Below are 20,890 nucleotides of genomic sequence, written 5' to 3'. Positions count from 1 at the left end.
ATGAAATCTGTTTGCTCTATTGTTTCAATTTAAGCAAGCATATAATATTCCCTTATCGTTTTTGCAGATGTCAGTCAGTGAGTCTTCCTATCCTTTCTTATGTATGACCTTAAAAGGCTGCTTGTTATTACATGATAAATGCAACCGGAGGAAAAATAAATTCCATGTAATTCAATTTCTTATGTGCTTTAGGGAAGCTGGGAGAAGCGAATTCTAAAAAGTCTAAACAGCATGTGCACAGAACTCAGCATCCCACTAGCACAGAAGGTAATGTATTGTTAACTTTCTGTTGCCAAACTGATATTTTTTGGAAATTAAGTCTCATCTTGCACACTTGTTCATTTTACAGATAGTTGTCAAGAGCTGCAAGTCTGGTATCCAAATAATTTTAACACAGAATAATTTTCAGGGATAGTGGCAATACGTGCATCAGCTCAAATTGGGAAAATATAAAATTCTATAGGCAGATCTTCCTCTTTGCTGTTGCAGTACTTAGCCTCTTGAGGGAGCAGCGTGTTGGAAAGCTAATTGCTATGTTCATTGCTCTTAGAGCATTTTTGTGTGCGGGCTCTGCTATATGACTTCTAGCTGCATAGCCTGTACACAATATAGATATACTTTGTGTATTGGAGAAAGCTATAGTTGAACTGGTACTTTAGGAGAGAGAGAGAGACTGGTTTGTTGCTGATTTTGGCTGTCTTTCATTCTGCTCTTTGGTTTCTATTAATTTAGAGGCTTTAATTTTAAAGATCATGGGTTTGGGGAATAATGTTAGAATGTTTTCTTCTTTGTTTTTCTCCTGTTATATATCTATGATAGGTAGCAGAACCTCTATGGCTCATCATATGAGATAAAGGATGCAGCTGTGTTTGCTTTTCATGACTGCCAGGGACAGGAATTTGATAACAAACTCCAACAGTTCTATGGAATGAGCAATAAATCTTCAGTAATATGAAGCTGACTATTAAATAGCCTAAAATTCATTAGCAAGCACATGAAACTATTTAATGTGCTCCTTTTTTTCCTTGAACTGGAACTTGGACATTCTGCAGTAGAGTATACCTTCAGGCTAGGGGTAATTTGTAAGCAAAATAAGTTTGTGTTGCTAGAGCAATATATTTTTAATGTTACCTTAATTTATGTATTTGAAATAGGCATGTTTTTACTCATTCTGTTAAAAAAAAAAAAAAAGAAAAAGAAAACAGTGTTACTTTCTTATGCCTTTCAGAGGCCTGTAAGTGAACAGAAAGAACTGCTTAATAAATGGAATGAAATGGGAACTGATGAGCCAGGTAAGGTCAACTAAATTTACGTGTATTAAATTTTTGTACGCAGAACAATAGCACATACCTCTTATTCATCAGTCAAAGATTAATGTAATCACTTCAAGGTAAACTGATTTCAATCTTTTTTCTCATTGGCAATATGTCATTATGCATAAATACATATTCATTTCATTGTTATTTTGTTTCAAGTTACTGTACTAACTCTGAATCATCACTGAGAGGTTATGGTATAATACTCCTCGTTCCAGTGCTTTGGAGATTTATACAGCTAGGGCAGTGCTCCTCTTAGTGTAAGCTCAGGCTAATAGAAAGAAAATGTTCTGAACTATGGATAATAAAGCTTAGATGTTTTATTAACAAAACATAAAAATAACACTTGCATGGAATAGTCAGTCATATTATCCTTTAGGAGAGCAAGGCTAACTGCCTTGGATATGAACTGACAAGTTCCTTAAAAGAAATGATTTCTCAAAGGTACTAGTTTGTGTCACAGTACTACCTCTGTGACGGCAAATACTTTTCATGGATTGCTTATGACTAGTCCCTATTTTTTATTTGACAGCAGTACATTTAATTCAACAATCTCTGCTGTTAAAAAAAAGAAACCTCTTTTGAATATAACATTTTTCCCATGTCTAAGATTGGTTCAAGCTAAAGATTTACGTGGAATAAGTAAAAAAGGCTTCCTGTGACTACTGTTGTTCACTTACTAGGGGTTTACAAAAATTAGACACTAACAGTACCATAATCTTGGAGAATATGTGGTGGTTGTAGCCATGATATTTGTGATAACCTTATTTTAATCTTTGCTCTAATGTGTTGCTGAAATTGGTAGATTGTGTTACAGGTATGGGAAAATTGCATGGCTTTTTCATCTCTTGGTTTTAACATAGCATCATTGAAATCTTATTTCAGATCTAAGTCTCTTCCGGCCTGTTTATGCACCTAAAGATTTTCTTGAGGTACGCGTTTATGAAACAATGACTCGGCCATTGACTTGCATCCTTTATAGTCTTTTATGTGAAGTGGGGAAAATAATTGTTAAGTGTATTTCAAACAATTTGTCTTTTATAGCAAGTGAAATTTGGCATGCTTTTTATGACTTCATGTTTTGTTTACAAAACAAAATGCTATTGTCTCTTTTTTTTAACTTCACCTTTAAATTGTACTTGTTGTAAACTTCTCTTTCTCCAAAGAATAATCAGTTTGGAGCTAACTTTTTTTCTGAGAGCAATTCTCCAACTGATTTAATAAATCATTTCAGATTTTAAATTGCAATACATTAAGCCGAGAAATTGCAATATGTGAAGCTGATAGACTGTTTGGTGGTAGATCGTAGACCTGTATGCAGTTGAAAGCTGCAAAGTTGGAGGCTTCTGTCTATAATCAAACCAAACCATTGAAAAAAGGTGACTGCTGAATCTTTGAAAGATTCATTTCAAAAATGACAGTATTACTCATAATTTTGTATGGTTCAAGCACAGAACATCTCAGAAAAACAGAACTTGCTTTACCAGCTGTGCCTAGAATAGGTGTGGACAATGGACAACAAACGTTGATGACAGTGAACTTAATGGTGATATAGTAGGACATTTTGGATTAAAATGTGATTGAAAATAAAAATGAAAAAATCAGTATCTGTATATCCTGTGAGTTATACAGGAAACAAATTGTCTAGAGCATGACAACAGTGTAGAACTCTAGAATTAAGATTCACCGATTCACAGAATGGTAGGAGTTGGAAGGGACCTGTAGAGATCATCTAGTCCAACCCCACTGCTAGAGCAGGATCACTTCAGAGCATGTTGCACAGGATGGTGTCCAGGCGGGTTTTGAGTATCTCCAGAGAAGGAGACTCCACAACCTCTCTGGGCAGTCTGTTCCGGATGGACTCCTAATTTACAGAATAAAACTTAGAAGTCTAATACTGAATTATCGGTCAGAATTAATGTATTAATATTTTGATGTGATTCAGTGCAAGTTTAGTGGAATAGTTTGTAGTAATAGAGGAGATTTATCGTATTTCTGACTTAAGCGTAAACTGTTTCATGGTTATGAATTGTGAATGCATTTCTGAATCCAACAATAAACTTTTTTATCCATTTTATTACATTTCTAAAGACATTCTCTTTTTCAGTTAGTGATAATAATATTGGAAATTTTAAATTTATTCTGTTTTCCATCACAGCCAAGTTTGTATTTATTCTCAAATCTGTAAACAAATCCATCTTCATTTTAGCTTTATCCAGTGACCCTCAAGGTCACTCTTCTTTTATACTGTTTGTTTCCAGAGCTTGCAGTTTCTTGCATTAATCTTTTAATTTATGAGTCTGAAAGTGAGTTTATATGGTATAAGAATACTTATAAGACTGAGAATTGTAGAGCTATAGGATGTTGTGGAAGAATTTCATAAGAGCTTGAAACTCATCTTGGAAAGAATCCTTGCCAGCTCAACATTATAACATCAAAATCTATACCCATGGAATAACAGTATGTAAGAGGCTGTAAATTCCTTTATAGATTCAAGTTACTTATCTTGACATTGTGATTCCTTGCCTCTTAAATTTTATCCTTACTTTAGGTTTTCAATTCTGTAATTTATTTTTTGTTCTTAAAGAAAAGATATTTTGATGTATAGTTATTTAGTAAGAAATTACTTAAGTAGCAAATTATGTAGCACTTTGATTGAAAGCTACCTAGGATTGTCAATGTAAGGATATGGATAAAAATTCTTTCAGAAAAAAGTAATACTGAAGAATATCCTGGATATTGTAGCTATCAGAAATTACTCTTGGCGTTCGAATGGCTTTGATGAGGAAGTGAATTTTAATCAACACATTACTATGTAGCCAGCACTTAATCCCATATATCAAAAATAATGTCTTTTTTTTTTCATAATTTGAGCTTATTTTTCAAAGTAGAATATGTTTCCTTCCTTAAAGATTTGGCTTCTTTTTGATTTTGAAAATGTTGAGATGTAATTGGATAATTTGGGCCTATATATATGATAGTTGTAGGAAATGGTTTTATGCTGAACGTTCTGTTTGTAATACTGATGATGATAAGAAGATTTCTGAATGTAAATTGCTGAATATATGCAAGGAATGACAGAGGAGCTACCATTTTTAAGGTACTGATGAATCTTCGAAACCCAAATTATGAAAATGGAGAACAGCCAAGTTTCAGAAATCATCTGGGGCTAATTCAGGTTCCTCTAAAAGTTAAAGATATTCCAGAACTCGTAAGTATATTTTTTTCTTACAATAGGTTTCTGTAAGAATTATTTTGCCTTGCTAATGAATAAGATTCTAAACAGTAAAGAATATTAATATCATGATACGTTTCTCCTTTTGAAAATGAAAATAAATTAAATATGTAGCTAAAACACAGAGCATAAAAGAAGTTTTATGAAAAGACATTTCTAAATGTAAAACATAAACAGTAAATTATCTGCCAGTAGTTTTCATTTTATGCCACACAGCTTTGATTTGTGCTAGAAATATACTTCTGTACATGTTTTTCACTTTTTTCTGTACAAGAAAACTTTAATTATGTAGTTTATCTTAATTCTACAGTTTTATTTGATGCTGTACAAGACCAGTATCCTGACAACCAGTTAGCTTCTAATTTTCTTCTCAAAGTAACTCTAAATCCCTTTATTGTCAGATTGTAAATGAAAGGAAATGCTTGGGTACTAGCATTATAATGGGAAAGTAGGAGAGCTCTGTTTAATGCTTCACTGATAAGTCTCTTGAGGATTTTATGCTTGTACCTAGGTTGGGAAAGAGCTGGGAATTAGATATCCTTAACCTAGTCTTTCATTCACCACTTCATTACATCCATAGCTGTAACTCATAGCTGACATGAAAACTGGGCCTTATAACTACGACTAGAGTAAGAATTGATGTGAGATTCTTCTCTTTAAAAACCTGAGCTCATATTCCATATATGTGCATTTAAAAGAACTATGATTGGTTTGGAAAATATTTGTATTAAGCCTTTCAGAAGAAATCTCTAGTAATTTAGAGAATTAAACATTGTTAATTACTGTTTTATGGTTTTGTTTCTTTTCAGAAAGAAGACTTCAGTGAACTAGGCTTAAATATAGGACAACTGGGTATTGATGATTCAGCACAAGTGCCTCCTGGTTAGCTAACGCTGTGCTTCAGTCACTTAAATAGAACACTAATGAGTAGAATACTTTGCAGTTATCAAGTACATTGTGTATTTTTTTCCATAATAAACCATAAATATTTGTTGTGTAACTATGATTGTAGTGATTTTCTTAGTAAAATAGAGCTAATAATAGAGACCATTGCAAATATGAAGGGTCAGCTTTGGAGAAGATTTAGAATCATCACCTTAAATAGAAAATATGTTAATTTCAGTATGTTTGAATACTTCAGGATCTAGAGGAAAAAATTGCCTATCTCCAAAAATACAGAAAATATCAATAAACGCTAAGCCAACTAACAGATAGGCATATGTACAAGAATCTCTAAGAAAAGATTACAGAAAATATCCATGTATTCAGTAGCTTAAATAGTGCATAATTTCTGTTGTGTTTCTGTGTATGCATTTATTCCTGTAGAAACAGGTTTTAAAATGGTCTTTCCATATAAAAGTGGAAAACATTATAATATCAAGTGACTCTTCTTTTTAAATGGAAACTTACCTTATTGAAAGTCTGGGTTCATGCAGTATAGTGCTACTTTGGTATTTGTGTCCTTCAGACAAGAAAAAATTCTATAGTATTATTTCTTCTTAGTTTTTGAAAAAGAACATTGATGCTGATACAAGTTAATTTTTAGTGATGTTAGCAGTAAAAATCAGCTGAATGTAGTGGTGTGTAGTAAAAATCAAAATATATTACTAGCTGCAGTATCTTTTTTTTTTGCCATTCTTTCCTATTTATTTATTTTCTAGAGTTCTTTGAAAATGAACATGTACGTGTTGGACAGAAAGGTATGTATCTGTTTTCATTTATAATAAACTGTGAGTAGTTAGGAAAACATTTAGTAAAAGTCTATCTCAATTACGTGTACCTTTTAGAATTTTAACAATTTAGACACTGACTGTGCTTTGCGCTCATCTAATACCATCGTAATTTAGACAGAGACAGCCAGTAATACCATTGTAATTTAGACAGAGACAGAAAAGCAAGCATTTGCAGTCTACCAGTAGCTACCAGATAAATAGCTCCACAGATATTTCATTAAGAATGAAATAGGAAGCATATAGACATAACTTTTTGGTGATAACTTAACTTATGCCACTACTGAATTTCATTTTAAAATCAAAAGACTCTGGACTCCCTTCTCTGCACACACAGTTCTCATTAGTGTAATGGGGTTTACGCCTGTGCGTCAGAACAGAGTCTTTTTAATTGTTATTTGCAATTACAGAACTTACTAAGTATTGCAATACTTAGCCACCATGGAAAATTCACTCATTTGTCTCCTTATACTGATTTTTCTGAAGAAATTCTGGGGTTTTTGTAGGTTAAGAAATAACCTAGAAAAGAAAGGGAAGATAAAGGAAATAATCATTTATTAGTCAAGTTTGCTTATAGAAGAAACATACAAGGAATGTTTGAAATCCCTCAATATCTGCTCCTTCCTTTCTCTGGTGATTCCTGCTAAACATCATCACCATCAAAGAAAAAAACAGTGGATACCATCCCAAAAGTCCTCCATCCTTTTTTTTTCTTTTTTGTTTGTGTGTGTTTCAGTAAGAAAACCATGACCTTTCTTACTTCTCCTTTTGCGGTCCTCCTTCTATCCCTCATTGTCTGTTTTCTGATCCAAGAGCAACTCATTAGGGTCCTGTCCATCTCTGTTCTTTTCCTGTTCTTCCAAATAAATTTCCTATCCAGACTTCCTGAGCCAGTCATTCAACCCCACAATGTAATTCTCACTCCTCGTCTCGTCTGTGTAGAGCAGCCTCTGTTACAGAGATTGTCTTAGCTTTTCCTACATGCAAAGACACAAAATTTTGTAAAAATGTGTGTTAAGAGTCTTGACCACAAACTGAAATCTCAGTTCATTCAGTAGCAGTCCTACTGCATGCTCTATTGGGTGTTGGTTATGACTTTGGCTGCCACTGATGTATTGATTTTGCTTTTATATTAGATGGATTGCCAAGTCTGAGGAATTGTCTTTATTGCATTTAGTAAAAATCTTCTATATAGCAAAACTACTTTTTAGTATTTTGTGTCTCAGTAAGAAACAGTAAGATAAACACTCATGGACACTGACATGAATCACGGTCTTTTCTAAAGTTTTGTGGGGAATGTAGAAATGTTTTTAATTTTTGCCCTCTTTGTTTAGGAAAAAAGGATCATGCACCGTCTGTGTTAGAGCTCTGCAGGTTAAACAGACAATTGGCAGACTGGTCTATTCAGTATTTAAGAAGAGAGGGAAGGAGAGAGGAATCAATTAAATACATTTATACTTCCAAACCTCATTCTTCTAAGCCATGTCAGGGCAGATATCATGAATATCGAATTTAGTGAAATTTAGAAAAGCAAGTTGTTTCTGAGAGACTTCAGAAAAGTCAGAAGATACAGATTTGGAAACTTCTGAGTACCAGCACAACACCTATGTAATGTCTAGATAATCTCACAGAATTATTCTCCCAACTCTCTGTTGTGAAAGACAGGTATGAGGATACAATTAATCACATAACCTCAATGGGAAACAACACTCCTAGCAGATTAGGATAGCTAAAGATCATTGTCTTTCAAGTTTATGGATTTAAGTAAGGAATGAGATAATCCGCTCTAAGGTATGTACAGTACTGTATTCAGGATGAGGCCCTTGTGACAGAGTAGCCTAAAGCTTCACAACAATGACCCATCTAGGTAAACCTGTCAACTGTAGAGTATTTGTTTTATGTCAGCCTGAAGGAAAAACAAAATCTTTTGAGAAAGTCTTTATCCTCCAGAGTATGTATACAAATAATGAGAGAACAAGACAGGACACTCTAAAATGGAAAGATTGTGCCCCACAGTTATCTGTGAAGATATTCATATAGTTAACATAAAAATAGGGGAGACACAAAAAACCGGAATGAGTGGCAATCTCCTATTTGAACTGAGATACCACTCCTAGTTAAATAGGAGTATTTTGTGGCTATATACGGTTGCTTGTTCCACTAGATGCCAGCCTAGTAGCTGCAACTAACCTTGATATAGTCATAGATACATACTAAGAAGATACATACTAAGTGCTCTTTTATGACAGGAGGTAGTACAGCCTAGCTTATTAATATCAATTGCCTTGTTTCCCAGAGAACTACTTCAAAATTACATTCTGAAAACCAGACCTTTTAGATATTTTCCCATTAGCTAATGCTTACAGCATGGTAAACCAATTTGTAAAGTTAAAAATTAAAGTACGTGATCATTTCATAAACTTTGGAAGTCTTAAACTATATCAGTTCATTACCTGCTTGCTTTCTTACAGTTTTAGCAGAGCAAGATAGTGCTGCAGCTCAACAATATGTTCGTCAGGGATGTCCAACAGCACTCCGAGCTGATCTGTGGGCCCTCATTCTCAATATTTCTAATCAGCCAGAGGTAAGGAGCAAAGTGAGAGTAAAATATGAAGACTGGGTGAAAACACAAAAGTGAAAGCGCATATCTTCTAGTGATCTTTTTTTCCAAAATAGAAATGCTCTACTGAGTTGTCACAGAAACTGATAAACATTTTATGAGAAATATACACATGCCTGTAAAAAATTCTGTGCTGTGGTGAAGTCTTTTAGGCTCTTCCCTAATTTCTCAACAGATACATGAGCAAAATACTGTAGAACAAACTATTTGATTGATCTGGCTAGCTCCTGAGGTTTTCCAATATGGTGCTGACTTTTTCAGAAGGGCACAAGAAAAAAATCCTGGAAAGACTGAATCTCTCTTATCTTTCCTAAGTTTTATAAAAAAGAATATATGTGCTATATCTTTTCCCCGCTATTTCAACCTGTCATCATATTCACATACATATCTTGTAAATTGCTTTATATATTATTGCATATACTCTACATATGTACAATCAAAAAGACAGAAAGAGGAACTAGTAAGATGTGGATTGTTTTCATACTCCATTGTACAGCAGCAGTTTTTCGTGGTACCTTATATTTGACTCAGATCCTCAACATTGAAATCTTTTACAGTATCCGAAGAACATGCTGTAGTCCATATATCTAATATACCATAAAAAGTTAAAACCCTATTTAAATATTCGCAAAATTGTGAATCCTTTGTTATAAGACTTTTATTGCAATAAAAAAATAACATGCATACATGTAAATTTACTCATAAATGTGAGAATTTTACAATATTTCATTTGAGGATGTAGCCGTTTTCTTGTAATATTGGGGCATTTATTGATAACTACATAGTACAATCATAAGATCTTGCCCTTAAAAATAAATTTAAATCTTGTTCATTGACAGCTTACCTAAGGAGTGAAATTATTTGTTCTGGTATTAGAATTAGTTCGTTTATTACTTGTTGAAAAAATAAAGTAGTCTTTTGTTTCTATTAAATAAAAGATTGAATTCTCTGTAGAAGAAAGAGCTGTTGAAATAATAATGAAATATTATATGTCTTAAAATGCCCAACACTAGATTTAAGTTATTTTAAATTATCAGGACAGCTTGAATTTTAGAAGTCTTTCTCTTTATGAGAGGAGGAATATTATAGGTATGATATTAATTTTGTTGGTTACATTGCATCTGTTTATATTCTGTTAAATGCTGCATGTTCTAAGACCATTTTTATCTTAATGTGGAAAATGAAATAATTGAATAAAAAAGCCAAGTATTCTGTATTGATGACTAAAAGTCAAGATAATAGTCAGAAAAATGATAAAATATTTCATTTTATGTTCATGTAAAGCATGGGTTGTTATGTAAATAGACTTATTAAAATCCATTTCCTGAAATTCACATGGACAATTTTCAAGTTACCTTTTTTCAAGAGGAACAAGGTACGTTTGTCTGTTAATATATTTGTCAGCCACACTGTTACATCCTTTAAAAGTGAACTGTAGTTCATAGTTGTTTTTAATATGTGTTTATACTATGCACGAAGGGTGAGTATTATAGACCTTCTCAAAAGGTTAGTCTCTGCTGTGACAGTATTAGTTTACTGTTAGGTAAGCTAGAGAAGAGTACCTTGGCTGTTTGATCACAAGTGCTCGTGTATGTGCATTTACTGTGTAATAAATGATAACTCAGTTCCAACTTATTGCAAGGAAGCATGTGGACACTTAGGGCAGCTAATACATTCTCATTGACATGATATTTTACCTTAAGGTAACTTTGTACGCGCTTAGCAAACTATAGAAGAAGAAGAAAAATAAACTATATATGCATACAGTATTCTGAGATTCAGTGCAGTAGACGTTCTCCTTTAGGAGACATTCTACAGGGTCCACAGCCTTGAGACTGAACTGAACAGACTGCAGGGAATTACTGGTGAGACAATATTTTGTGATGATGCTGAAAGAACTTGAGAAAGGTGATGATAAGTGGCTGGAAAATGATAATGATAACATCAAGAAAAAGTGATAAGTAAGGATAGATGAAGTGATGCGGACTGCAAATTTGTCACAACTTTGAGACTGTTGAAATAAGGATTGGAAAACAATAAATACAAAATCCACCTGCCCTCCCCACAAAGAACAGAAATGGTCAAGTCTGTGAACAACATATACTGTGTTGGAGAAAATCTTCTAAGCTGGTGATGTAAGTGCATATGAATGTTTTTCTGTCATGTTAAACTGAAACTGTATCTTCTAATGTAACAGCTATCGGAGCCTTTTATCTTATTTTCCGAGATTATTTTTGCACTGCATAGTATAGTGTTTGTTATCCTGGGCTCTTAAGTTACAGTTGTTTTATGGACTTCGAGTACTAAAAATATAAATGCACTAAAGGGGTAGGCTTTCTGACTGAGACCTAGCGGACTGCCTATAGATCAGGTAGGATAGCACATGGGTTACTATAGCTATGTTCTAAACTGAATATCTGTAGTTCATTTTAAGGATTGCATTTACTAGCATTTCACAGAAGTAAGGCTGTAACTACTGCCAGAAGGCTAACACTCTCAGACGTTCTTCTTGCATATACTCAACGTACTGCTTTATTTTTTGTAAAGTATAGCAAAGCAGTTTTCAGATACGTGTAGCTGTTTTATGATCTGCTGTATTTCATATAGACTTTATTGGTTTATCTAACACTTCTCTACCTCTTGTATACTGTTTCTCTGCTCAAGTTGAATTGCGTGGTTGCAGAGATTTCTTGCTGTAATATTTCTGATTTGCAGCTCTATTACATTTATAGCTGCATGAATCTATAACTCATAAGGACTGTGAATCTCCTTTCTTTAATGTAAAACATTATTGAAGGTTTGGTATGGGCAGCATTGTGTGTGTTAGCATCCAATATTGTTGTTTAGAAAATTTTATTTGGTAAAGCTCAGCCTCTGTATAAAGCTAATATACAGCCAAGCAAGGGATGATCCTAGCAATCTACCATCGTAATCATAAAAATGATAAACTGGAAGCTCTGTATGCAGGATTATTTAGAAATGTGTCAACACATTTCCTGGCAATAAGTTGTTTATTAGTTTTCGTTTGTGATGGTACATTTTAAAGAAACTGTGTTAAAAGAGCATTTTTAAGGTTGCAAAGTCAAACATTTAAAAGCTTAACAGTGTCACAGTCAGTATTGTCTGTGCAAACAGTCCAATTTGCTGTGTGTATATATGTATTTTTTATCATATGCTCTTGAATCACAAAATCACAGTTTTTCCGGTGGGATATCTGCCTCATTGATTGCACAAAATGGATGGCACACACTTACTAACAATCTGTTTAATTAGTTTTTTTCCTTCTGTTCTGTGTGTTACCTTACTGTTTCTTCACTGCATGCTATTCAAGCAGTGCTTAAAACCCAAAATTGTTCATGATAGGCTTTTTTCCTCTATTTTTTTTAAGTTAATGGGTTGAAAATTAATCTTAATTCTGAAAATTCCAGCATGCAGAAATTAGTAATGCTTTGCTTTACTACAGCTTTTACTGAATGTAATTTCCTAGGTGTAAAAACTTAATAAATAGGTGAGGTGGTAAGTTTATAATGGAGTATGATGTAACTCTATGCCTTATCAGTAGGGTTATTAAGTTTACGATCAGTAGCTGAAGGTCCCCGCTGTACCATTCAAACAGCTGAGAAACCAGTAGCAGCAATGGACTCTCATCATCTTTGACTGGACAAGGATGTACTTTACAAGTACGTGTGTCTGGTAGAAGGAGAATAAGTTTTGGATCCTCTTCCAGGATTTGCCAGGAGGGACTTTTTTAGCTCTTTCGGCTGTTATTTCTTTATCTAATCTGTTTAGGCTTTTGTTTTGTACTTGTTTCTGGTACTTCTGTTCCAAAATCTACAGCTCACCTAATTCATTCTGGTTGCCATTCTTCAGGCTTCATCCAGTTCCTACAAATCTTAGTGTCTCCTTTCTAGACTCCCCAATGTCAGTCTTTCTTCACGTTCCTAGCTCTGTGCTTCATCCACCCATTTTTTGTATCAGATTTGAGAGGCAGGTATCGACAGTGCAATCAAATGACAAGGGTAACCTAAAAATTAATCATGAGCTGCCTGCAGTTCAGCAGTGAGAGTACAGCTCCTGTGCCAGGGATTTCGGGACAGGCCACAGGTGGACTGTGCCTGCACAGAGGCTGCTGAGTAATCCAAACCTTTATTTCAAAGAAGATGAATCACCAGATTCTGCCTAAACTAGCTTCGCTGGATACTGCTGAAAGATCCTGCTCTCTTTTGCCTGTGAGCTACTTTCAGAGCTCCCTTTTTCTTATGCTTTCAGGTGGAGACAGTATGAGGTTTTTGGGTGGAAATTTTGGTGTGTGGCTTTGTAAGGTCAAGAGGGCTGGACAATTCTGAAATGTACTTTGTCTCAACTTGGAAAGATGAGTATGTTTGGAGATGCAGTATAAAAAATATATATTATTTTGAGAAAAGCTATATAAAAATGCAACACATTTTAAAAAGTAAAAAGTTTACAAATCAAAGTTACAGTAAGATTTGTCAGACAGAGAAGAAAGGTTGAATCAGATGAAAATGGTAAGATTTTGTTTTTATAAATGAAAACATTTTAGGCTAAGAAACCTACCACATTTTTGGACACTCCTGACACTTCCTTCACATCTGGAGGAAGAAACGCAACCAATAAAATAGTAAAACAAGACTTGAATCTTTTTTGAAGCCTGAGTGAGGCTCTTAAAAACATTTTTCATTGTGTGAGAAAAACTGATCACCAAGCAAAAGGATCATGTGGCTTGAAAGCAAATCTGTGGCCAATCTTGTTTATGATTCAGATATAAGGAATATATTTATTAATATAGAATGAATCACAAGCCTCTTATCTTACTAAGAGGCATGGGCAAGATCTACTTGTGGTCAAGTCACGTCTAAAAAACCGGTGTGATTCCCAAGTCCTGTTTTCATTTTGCCTCACAACAATCGCAATTTAAGAGAAAATGAATAACAAGTAATGAGATAAAACCATTATTCCTACAATGATTACGATTGCTTTTGCATCACAAGTACCTTTTTCATAATTTCTGATTTGTTTCCCAAACTTTTTCTTATGACTTCTAGTTCAGGTGGACAGCTTGGTCTTCTGGCCATTTTACTAAATTATTGAACTGTAAAAACATTTAAGTACTGTTTCACTCTGGTAATATTTGCAATGTAAATTTGCTATTCATTTTTTCAGGATAGAGTTTTGAGTTGTGTTTGAAATTTTACTTCATGCTGAAATTGTAACAGCGACAGGAAATGGTGTTTTATTTTCTGAGGAACAATCAAGTTGGCCTAGTGGGTTTTTGTAAGAGCAAAGGAGAAACTACTATTTATGAAAAAATAAAAGGTGATAAACTGTTTACCCTTTTTATTTAAAATCATACTGAGGAAAGTATTCAACTGAATTATAAAGAACTTCCATTCAGTTTCTGCGAGTTGCTGAAGAATCTGAGCGCAGTTGTTCTCTCTTTTAAGACAGCGCCCTAAACATCAGGTTGCTTATTCCTACCACTTTTTTAACTGCTTGAAATATTTACACCAATTAAATTAAGGAGGAAAATTGGGCAGGATATGTATTTCAGAAATTGTATGTCCTATTGATTAAGGCTAAGTAATTCAACTCTAACTCAGGCAATATTTGCCCTATATTCTAATAAGTAGATTGTTTTGGTACACAAGTCTGAAGGGTGAGAAATGGAAAGTTTCTACACTTCTGTTTTTACTGATTCCTTTGCTAAAACAAAATATATTTTACAAAATGTTTTAAATACGTGTGTCGTTCTGTCATCATTTACAACAAATAGTAAATACTCTGTTCTGATTAAATCTATTTCATTTACATTTCTTTCAGCGGTTTTCTGTTTTCCTTCTGTGGAAGGTACTGTTCGCTGGCTATACTAAACTAATTTATACATAATTGCAATTAACATGGTTCTTTACACTTCAATTAATAATGCAGTTGAATTAAGGCATAGGAAGCTAGTAAATATTTTAGAGATTAAAAATAAGCCAATCATATTTCAGTATGATGCCTTCAACAAAACTGCACTGAAACTAGTACTTTGAACTTACAAAGTTAGTACAGTAGAGCATCATTTATGAATATTTTTTCTTGTACAGAAATCTGTTCTTCATTTGTGCCAAATGACTAAGTCCATTCTAAGTGTAGCTAAAATAGCAGCAATTCAACTGAATACCAAGTTATTCTGACTGTTAAGATGAATGGACCATGTACTTAAGTGATTACTGTTTAGTTGTGGTTTTACAATAATTTTAATAGTAACAGGAAAATGGACTCTTGTAAGCAAACATAAAACATAATTGAATGGCTTCCTAATTCAGGAAGGAAAAGGTTAGTACAAAATACTGGACTAGTGATAATGTTAACTTGTGACTTGGAGCCACCGTGTCACTTCAGGTGAAAATATTTTAAGAAGAAAACTTGTTTCTGCATATAAATTTAAAGCGTGCTCTATATGTGTGTAGCAGAAGATTTCTGTCTCTCTTCATACCACTTTCTTCTCCCACTTCCAAGCAGCCTGTAGCAATTGTTCAAGGCAGTTCTAGAGAACTAAAAACTAGGAAATTAAAACAGGAAACCATGAGGTAATTAGAATCTCCTTCCCAAGTTACAATAAATTAGTTGTAGCATTATCTAGTACCCTTGTAGCCATGAGTTTCATTGTACCATTTCTTATGCAGGAGTACTTTTGTGTACATCAGAAACAGTTAATCATGCAGTCTGCTTAGCATGAAAAAGAAGAGTTGTGGTTTTTTTTTTTATTAGCTCCTTCTGTTCTAATATATAGAGTCATTTGAGATGGCAAACCCCCCCCACTTTAGACATTATTCATTTGGCAGTGTTACATTTAGACTACAGTATTGATGCTTTAAAATTGTGACTTGAATATTAGAGTAGTTCTCTGTAGCTCGTAAGAACAGCAATACATTCATGCTGCAAATAATTTACATTTAGTAAATATTTGTGTCTGATCCTTTATAAAGAAATAGAGTATTATTTATATCTGCCTTTTTTATTTCTCAGAAAGAAAAATGTAAATATTTTCCCTGTGGTAGTTATCAGTACTTAATAAATACAGCTCGTGTCCTCATTTGAACTTAACAGTCTAATAATGTATTAATTCTAATAATTTCTAAGTGTATAATATTCACCTCTTCTCAGTTTTGGATTAATACAAAGAACAGTTACAGTGTTCCCTAGCCTTCTCTTCACTTTTTTCCATTTTCTGCCTCTCAAAATATCATCTTACTTCCCATTTGTTCTTTAAATCCTTACTCCAGGCTTATCTTCCCCCCACCCACTCAAAGAAATCGGCAGTGAATATTATGTAAAACTCAGAATATAGAGACATTTGTGTGGTGCCTGTAGAGACACGCTGAAATCAAAATAGTTTTGCAAAGTGGGAAGGAGCTTTGGGACTGCTGATTCTATTTTATAAATTTATTCCAAATCCATTTGAAACTGTGGTATTCATCTGAAACTGTGTTATTCAGTTGTGGGTATTATATATATGTATATATAACACACAGTTATTTAGGGATTTAGGAATTACGTGATGATAGTGCAATATTTGAACTTTTGTTTCCTTTGCAAGCCCTTTCTAAGAGGAAAGGGATAGAATAAGCAAAAGCAGAGAAGTGTTTATTCTGATACTTCCCCATCGTTTCACCCTTGTGTATGTTCTGTAGACATTCGGGAAATAATTGGAGTTTTAAAAAAGGTCTGAGTTCTTTGTATTCTTCACAAGATTTTAAAAATATGTTTATAATTTCATCTTTTCACAAATTTATACTGTTTAGAGATTCATATTAGATTAATGTCAAATATTTGTAGCAACTCACAAATGCTAGAAGATATGATGGAACCTATTAATGGAGAGGTGCATGAAAATAGAGGGTAAAAAAGAAAAAAAAAAAGATTTTGAGCAATGAAAAAGTTTTAGCTGTAGAGATCCAAAGGTTGGAAGATAAACATCTTTGGTTTTAATTAGTTTCTTCATTCTCACTTCATTAATTATCTACAGGGGAGGTCATTTTATAAAGTCTCAAATATCTGCCTTGTTTCTTAGGGCTTAAGTTAGAATAAACTGGGATAGAATGCTTCATAAATTGTGCAGTGGGTTTTTCAGCTGAACACATGCTTTTTGTTGTTGGGGTTTTTTTAATTGTTAAAAATTGGTTTCATTAGTTTAGATTAAAGGTGTGTCTCAGACTAACGATATTTTTAATTTTAGGATATCTTGTATTATGAACAGCTTAAGTCAAATGTGATTCAGCATGACCTTTTAGTGGACAGCCTGATTTACAAAGTAAGTGATTCACTAAACAGTGATTAAGTGATTTATATACTCATCACACCAGTATCTTGGTTTTTTAACAAAGAATATGTTAGAAGGTTTGGGTTTAATGAGTGTAAGAATAATTAGTGTGAATTTATTATTATAAACTCTCTCCTTGTGCCTGTGTTGGCTCTTCTGTAAGACATTTGTTTGAGTTGAGCCATTAAATCGTAAAGAAACGGTAATTTTAAAATGTGGAGTATATGCTTAACTACAGCTCTTTCATGATTCAGTGGTGAAACAGTCTCTTCTACCACTGTGTTGTCTAGCTTCTATGGGAGTCTGAAGAGATGTCTTTTGGCTTCAAACTACTCTATTTTTTGATTACAGGATGTAAAGCTGACAGCAAGCAATGATGACTACTATTTTGTATTTGAGGATTATTTATATCAGGTATGTAGCTTTTTTTTTTTTCTTAGAAAAGCTAGAAAGTATACTGCTGTGGAAGACGAACTGCCTTTGTGTTTCATGAGTAGGCAGAGTTCAGTGGGACCCTAGACAGCATCTGTTTGCTGCATTACGCATACTTTCCCTTCTGAGTAACAATACTGTAAATTAATCTTGTACACTTAAACAGATTAAGCAGGACAAACTTCTAAAACTCCTACTCTGAAAGACCCTACACAATGTCTTTCCAAAGCAGTAAGCCAGAAAAGTCAGCTATATTCTTCCCCTTTCCAGCTTTGCAATAATAAAATGATTAACAGCTGTGGCATGCAGAGAAATTAAGACTTGAGAAGTATATTTAGGGTTCCAATTTAAAAAAAAAAAAAAGCTTTACAGTGACCTATTGCAATAAGCATAAAAGATATTGTATTGACATATTTTTAAATTGAAGACATTGATTCTGAGTAAGATAGTGATGCGTATAGTTACTTTTAGGATTGCTCCCATTCCAAAGCTGCTTCCAGCAATGGGGAACCCAGCTAATTTATAAAGAATTATCTTTGTTGCTGCCTGTCAAATGCCCTTAAATAGGAGGACGTTACATTTATGAATTTCCTAATGTGTAGTTGATTGCAGTGTCAACATAAATGTCATGCAGCAAATTTACCATTTCCACAGTGCTTTCAATTTCATTAGTCACATCTGTTAGGTTAGACTTGCTTAATTTTCTGTTTGAGCTATGTGAAATGAAATGATTTCTTCTTTGATGGTAATATGTAAAAGTGCTAGTAATTTAAGTGAGTAAGGAGCTGTCCTTAATGCTGCTTAGTCCGTGTAGGTATAAAAATATGCGTTACTATTTAAGCATACTATTCAATCATGTCCGCATATAATATTTCAGTGTAATAAATGTTTAAACATTAATGCTTCAAATTATAACCTCAGGAAATTATAGCCTTTTTTACTTAAAATAGTTCCAAGATTAAGATCTGTATCTGAATTTGTTTCTGAATTAAAATTTGAAAAGTGACTACATAATAACTCAAACATTGATATTTATTCACTAAAATAGTTCCATGTAGGATTTTTTTCTTGATCAAAGATGATCTTCATTATTGTAACATTATCTCATCATCATGGGATATGAAAATCTCATTCTTATTTCTGCTTCATTCATTATATAGATTACTAAGGCATATTAATTAGTCACTAATTAACAGTTCCAGTGAATATAGAATTATAATCTATGAAGGAGTGTGAACTAATATACAGTATAATGTTTGGTTTTAAGACCATCAGAAATAGATTTTGTTCATCAATCTCAATATATAGCACAGTTGAATATTTCACTTTTTTATATATATCTCTATTAACTAAAAAAAATGTTTACAGAATGAAAATCATAAAAAGGACTAAACTATCCTCAGTAATTTAAAGGAGAGTCACCAAAACTTTAGAAAATGAAGTGCCTAGTTTTACTGCAAGGCTTTGAGGCAAAGAATATCTTAAACTTCTAATTATTAGTTGCTCTAGTTTTGTTTGGTACTTTGTGGTATTCTTTAGACTCTTTCTTAGAAGAAAGTTAATGCATTTTCCTTGATAACTTTCTCTTCCAATCTAATTTGCAAATGCATTGCTGCCAAATGATTTTGTTCTGTGGCCCCTGGAAAAATTCTGCAGTATGAGTCACTCTGATATGGAATATTATTTATTGATTTCATATGATAACTGGAATTAAATATTGGCTAAATAAAATAGGTAGTGAAAATGTTAGTTTGAACCAGATATATTATTTCTATGTTTGCACTGGGTTTGTGGGGTTTTTTCATGACTACATACTGCCTCTAAGTTTTCCAAGTCATTGAGCGGAGTGTGGCATTTGTCTGTGTATTACTTAACAGAAAAAGCATCCATCAAAACCAGAAAATTTAGGCGTAAAATAACAAGATATTTGGTTGGGTTATTGATACCTCTTTAGTAGCATGCAATCCTTTTGGGGAAGAACATTGTGAAATGATGTAATTTATTTCCTTTAATATCTTTGCTTTCTTTATACCAAAGTTGACATGTTTTTATTACTTCTTTATAACTATTGAAATAGAATACAGTTACTTTTAATACAGTAATTTCTTTTTTGATAAAGCTTTAACTTTGGTTTTTTTTCTTCTTAGTCCTTTGAATTCAGTGATTTTCAGTTTTGATTACAAATATCCAATAGTTTTTGTCAAACTTTTCTGTACCTGAAAGGGAGTTTGTGTCATTGTTTTCTTTAGCATTATCATTTTTGTAAATGAGAAAAGTAATACTTGAATTAATAAATTTGTAAATTCTTTATTTCAGGCCAGAGGTTCAATTTGAATTCTTTAGTCTTACATCCTGCATAATGAATACATGCAAAGAACCTCACCCAGCAGTTTTTAGGTATAGTTATAACTTATGTTTGAGCTAGAGTCTATCTCTTATAAAGATGCATAGTCTTAATTTAAAGACTTCCAGATACTGGTACTGGACACTGTATTCCTAAAAAAGGGGGCCTCAAATTAAGGTTACATTCTTTCCCCTATGAGAGAACATAATTTATGGCCTTTTCAGATTAGTTTCTTTTTCTTTCACCTCAGTTAACATATACAGAGAATTACATTTGCCTGTGTATTGTTATTGTCAGCTATATTTTGGCAGCTATGAAAATGATTGTGTATTGCACAACATAATATTTAGCTTAAACCATTTGAGATAAAGAAACTATTTATTTTTTAAAAGATGCTTGTATCTCAGAAATAGTTTTGAGGTTCAAAAGAGGAAAAAGTCTTAAAATATGGCTTGCTTTCCATAAAAAAAATTTAAAACGCAATGGTGTTCAGATGTCTTAGTGTTTTGGTTTTGCATGTTTCCTTTTGATAAATGCTGATATCTGGAATATGTTTGCAATAATTAGTTGAAGGAAAAATCCATTAATTTTTATTCATAATAAATTATGTAGTGATGCACCATCTAAAACATTTCCACCTTTTACACCTTGGCTACAGTTAAAACAAACAAACAAACTCTTAAAACCTGCAAGAGCAGAGAGGGTTTAATGTATGCAAAAAAAGTGAGCAGCAAGTTGAAGTCTGTCTTACTTATGCCCTCTTGTGTACATTCTTGCTAGTGCAGTCTTTCATTGCATGAAAACATGAAAATTTTTAAGTACAATACCAATTACTACATTTTTTACAACTGCATATAGGATGAAATTCTTTATTGTTAATGTTTTTC

The 20,890-nt window shown here is 33.2% G+C and overlaps 1 protein-coding gene across 2 annotated transcripts in view; it reads left to right on the top strand.

Annotated features, from left to right (window-relative positions):
• TBC1D19 (TBC1 domain family member 19) overlaps nt 1-20,890 on the top strand; it is a 54,275-nt gene that overhangs the window by 20,733 nt on the left and 12,652 nt on the right. For both annotated transcript variants that reach the window (XM_075752361.1, XM_075752360.1), the window contains exons 5-13: nt 193-267; nt 1,229-1,292; nt 2,202-2,248; nt 4,417-4,527; nt 5,361-5,433; nt 6,213-6,251; nt 8,753-8,865; nt 17,144-17,218; nt 17,579-17,641. In XM_075752361.1, the coding sequence (XP_075608476.1) occupies nt 193-267; nt 1,229-1,292; nt 2,202-2,248; nt 4,417-4,527; nt 5,361-5,433; nt 6,213-6,251; nt 8,753-8,865; nt 17,144-17,218; nt 17,579-17,641 (660 nt within the window). The remainder of the gene's footprint in view (nt 1-192; nt 268-1,228; nt 1,293-2,201; nt 2,249-4,416; nt 4,528-5,360; nt 5,434-6,212; nt 6,252-8,752; nt 8,866-17,143; nt 17,219-17,578; nt 17,642-20,890) is intronic.

The sequence above is a fragment of the Balearica regulorum genome, chromosome 4, assembly GCF_011004875.1.
Source record: "Balearica regulorum gibbericeps isolate bBalReg1 chromosome 4, bBalReg1.pri, whole genome shotgun sequence".
In the NCBI taxonomy this organism is placed as follows: domain Eukaryota; kingdom Metazoa; phylum Chordata; class Aves; order Gruiformes; family Gruidae; genus Balearica; species Balearica regulorum.
Note: the sequence above shows the minus strand (reverse complement) of the source record. Positions and strands in the feature narration are given on the sequence as shown.